At 42.9% G+C, this 3,832-nt stretch overlaps 1 protein-coding gene across 1 annotated transcript in view; it reads left to right on the forward strand.

The window, feature by feature from the left end:
• Nucleotides 1-350: 350 nt before the first annotated feature.
• The window catches only part of STXBP5 (syntaxin binding protein 5), a 116,956-nt gene continuing 113,474 nt past the window's right edge, over nucleotides 351-3,832 (forward strand). The window contains exons 1-3 of the mRNA XM_019472623.1: nucleotides 351-497; nucleotides 2,870-2,962; nucleotides 3,593-3,796. Coding sequence (XP_019328168.1) covers nucleotides 351-497; nucleotides 2,870-2,962; nucleotides 3,593-3,796 — 444 coding nt within the window. The remainder of the gene's footprint in view (nucleotides 498-2,869; nucleotides 2,963-3,592; nucleotides 3,797-3,832) is intronic.

A 3,832-nucleotide genomic window follows, 5' to 3' on the forward strand; every position in this document is an offset into this window, starting at 1 on the left:
AGAGACCCACAGTGGTCAACTGGTAACAATTCCTTACATTCTTCCTAAGACAGCCATGCCTCTTTCTTTTGCCATGCTCTAGCTTAACACACAACAGCTACATGGGCACTTGTGTATTATTATCTACACTAGTTGGGTAGATCAATGCTGCAGAGCCCTTCCAATTCATACTTCAACAACCAATGTATGCACTTGTCATTATGCTTGCTGACCTGAGCTGAACGTGCAGGAATCCTGGTGCAGTCCTTGCAGCGGTAGGATGTGCCCTCTCTCTGCCATGCACGTCCATACAGCCTAATGACATCCATACATAGGGTTAGTCACGATGTTCCATAGGTCTTTAATAAAAGATGCCCATAATCTGTGAGCCTGCCAAAGATCACACAGGCTTCCAGATGCAGGAACTCATCATACCAGCACAGGCGTGGTCAATCAGGATGTTCCTGAAATGGGGGAATCTACAAACAGTAGACAGTTCATCTCCAATTGATGTTACGGCAAGTACTAGCATGGCTTTTTTCCAGGAGCTGATCAGCTAATTGACACATGCTCTTCATTTCCTTCTTGTTTATGGCTTATTCAAATTAAGCTGCAGAAATATCAAAAAGATCACCTGTAGCTGGAACTCCTCCTTAGGATTTGTCACCAATGCAGATTATTGGGGGAAAAAAAATCACAGATGTTTGTTTGGCAACAGCTCTGAGTCTAGAAAGCTTGAGCAGTTTCCCAGCAGCCAGGAAAGATTCCAAAACTCATTTGGAGCTGTGGTTACACTGCCCTGTCCAATACATTTGAGTAGAACAACCTGAATAGGATTAGTTCAGAAATGTTTCCCAGCTTCTTTCTATTTATGGCAAGGAAATGTTTGGCTAGGGCTCAGTCGATCCTGACTCTGCAGTGTGAGTGACTAAGCACCATTAAGAAGTTCTCAGGAAAGCTAAGCGTCTTAGTTAGTGTTCAAAGCCTGGACTGACTGACTGTCAAAAGCTTTAGTACAGTTAGAGGCCAAGCAGAGATCTTTGGGTCACTTCTGATGGTACTTTTCTCGTCCATGCTGAGTAGTGCAATAATTATTATGGTGTGCAAATCACCTAGTGTACACTGCCTTCTCTGGATACAACCGGTAACACTTTTGGGGCTTACGTACAAACCAATGACAAACACCGTGAGTGGACCTGTCACTTCACTACCTACCCACTGCTCTGGGATTATTCCATCAAATCTTAGCATACATTATAACTGGGTGGGCTTCTACTCATTCTGGCTTGTGTGGGACTACCATCATTCTCTTTCTCCTTCATGCTAACACTGGTGGTATACTACCCCACAAAAAAAGAAGAAAAAAGACCGTAAGCACAGTGATGGCTGCACTCTGCAGTTATCTATGAAGTTACTGAGATTATCTTGAGGCAAAAGACCCAGCAAGTCCGACCTGCACCAACTAATGGTCTGTGGGATCGCACTGGTATGTAGGCCAACACGACATGCCCCATTGCCTCAAATACCTATTAGGAATAGTGGTTGCTTATGTGGCATCTGTAGAATACCGATCAAGAAATGAGCAGGTGATCTTCTCTCTCCTTTTCTAGGAGCAGTAAATAACAGGATCAGTAAGAAAAGGCAGGCAAAGACGACCAAAACCAAATGGATTCATTTGGTGGCAGGGATTTGTGCAGCCAATGAAGATGCACTGCTGGGGGCTAAGTGACTCATGAACATTTAACAGTCACTCTGTCACAGCTGGACTCTGTCACAGTTGAGTACAAAGATGTTGCAAACTAGTTGGGTCTGATTGCTTCTTCCCCAGCTGTGCAAGACACTTGGTCTTTGGGCTGGGGTATAAAACACTGACAAGAGATTTCAGACATCAGAGGCCGGAAGGTCTGAGTGGGCAACATGAAGTAAGGAGGTTAAGCAGAATTGGTCTCAATTGTAAACAGGATGTGGTTATTGGGTAAGAGCTGGAGGCCCCAAAGAAGCTCTGAAATACAGCGGCTAAATCCTGAGAGATAACGGGGATGTTCGCTGAACTGTAAAATTAAAAGGCCAACTACTGTTCCCACTGACGTCCCAGTGAGAGGGAAGGTGGCTACTAATTTTTTACAGGAAGAGTTGAAGTCCCAGAAAGCATTGATTGGTTGAATGGCATCAACTAGAAAGCGTGAGGGGAGAGAACTGCTGTTGTCTCAGCCTGTATATTGGATCATTTGCTTAAATGTTTGCAAGTATTGGTACAATGTTGCAATAATGAATGAGGTTCTCCTTGCGTTAGGTGCTAATGTAAACAGAAAATTGAACCCAACCTCTCCTCTAAAAATGTATAGTCCAGTTAAAGAATGGATTCAAGGGCCAAGCGCATAGAAGGTAAGAAAATGAAAGTGACTGTAGCACACAAAAAGACTGCTTTTAAAGTCCTTTAATTCTTCATCCAGCTTTGAGGTGGTTGGGGTTTTTTTTGCTGTGATTAATATTACTATAAATAATGAGGCTAGTTGTGCTATGAAAATTATAACTAGGAGCATTTGGCCTGGCCTAACGTATACTGACAACAGAACTCAAATGGATGATAACTTACATTCTTAAAGTTATACCTGTACATTTCTTCACCTGTAACAGTCTGTGTTTACCATTTAGTCAAACATGGCCAAGTTCTAGAAGTTTTCTTCCCAGTGTAGTGTACTACAATAAGCATGCGTGAATAGATGGAAAAATTAGACATTATTTCTGTAACTTGTAAACTGTTAGCTAAAATATGTAATGGAAAGTTAAAGACATACTGAAAATGCACACATTTCTCTCTTAAAATCAAGCTAATTTTTATATCAGATATTTACTGATCCTTATTTAAGTCTACTTCTTTTATTTCTAGGACTTTTGCCATCTCTGGAAGCATTCTTTCACATTTTACCACGATGATTTGAGGAAGCGTCCAACAGTCCTGGTAACACAGGGGAACAGCTATGTAAGTTCATGACTCAGTCACTTTGTAAGAATATGTAAACTGTCTTGGTTTCTTTCAAATGCTTATACATCATATACCTGCTGGCAATATGGCTGTAAATCGACCTGGGGTTACAGGTCTAAGAAGAGTTTGTGGAATTTTTACTTTTGAGGTTACGATGATGGCTGCATCACAACTATTTTGCTGCATTCTGATTACGCTTATCCCTCTGCGCACTATTACATTTACTGTGCTATAAAGCATGCCTGGCTATCGGGCTGAAAACACCACTTAAAAGGACCATTTTACTGTGTGCGGAGCCTTTTACTGCTCAGGCATTCACGCTGTAGCGAGGAGATGCGAGCCAATGTCTCGAATCACAACTCTACAAGTTTTCCCTCCAAAAGTGACGATTGATCTTCCAGTTCATTTCAGTTGAAAAGAAAGTTCAGGAAGGAGTCACAAATAAGAATTACCTTCAGCAATATAACAACGACTGAGACAAGAATAATATCTATTACCTGACCACTGACTAGATAATCCAAAAATGCAATCCAGTACTAAAAGAAAAATAAAAGCAGAGTACAGAATACTATACAACAGCGGTCAGTGGAAAGAAACGTTTAACTCTGTGTGACCTGTTTAAATTAGTTTCGCTGCCGTAAGAATGAATGGAAGCACCTTCGTAACCCCAGCGGCTCGCCTTGCAAACGCGAAGGCTGGCGGCGTCTTCTTCGGATGGTGCTGGCTAGCTCCGCAGTAGCCCTCGGTCCAGCCGGTTTTGGCTGTGAACAGCTAACGCTCCCAGGCCGGGGCCGCACCACCCGCGCAGCTCTCACCGGCACGGTGGTTAGGGTGAGGGGTACCGGGGGATCACACCCCTCCGTTAAC

This window comes from Aptenodytes forsteri, unplaced genomic scaffold (assembly GCF_000699145.1).
Source record: "Aptenodytes forsteri isolate BGI_AS27 unplaced genomic scaffold, ASM69914v1 Scaffold82, whole genome shotgun sequence".
In the NCBI taxonomy this organism is placed as follows: Eukaryota; Metazoa; Chordata; class Aves; order Sphenisciformes; family Spheniscidae; genus Aptenodytes; species Aptenodytes forsteri.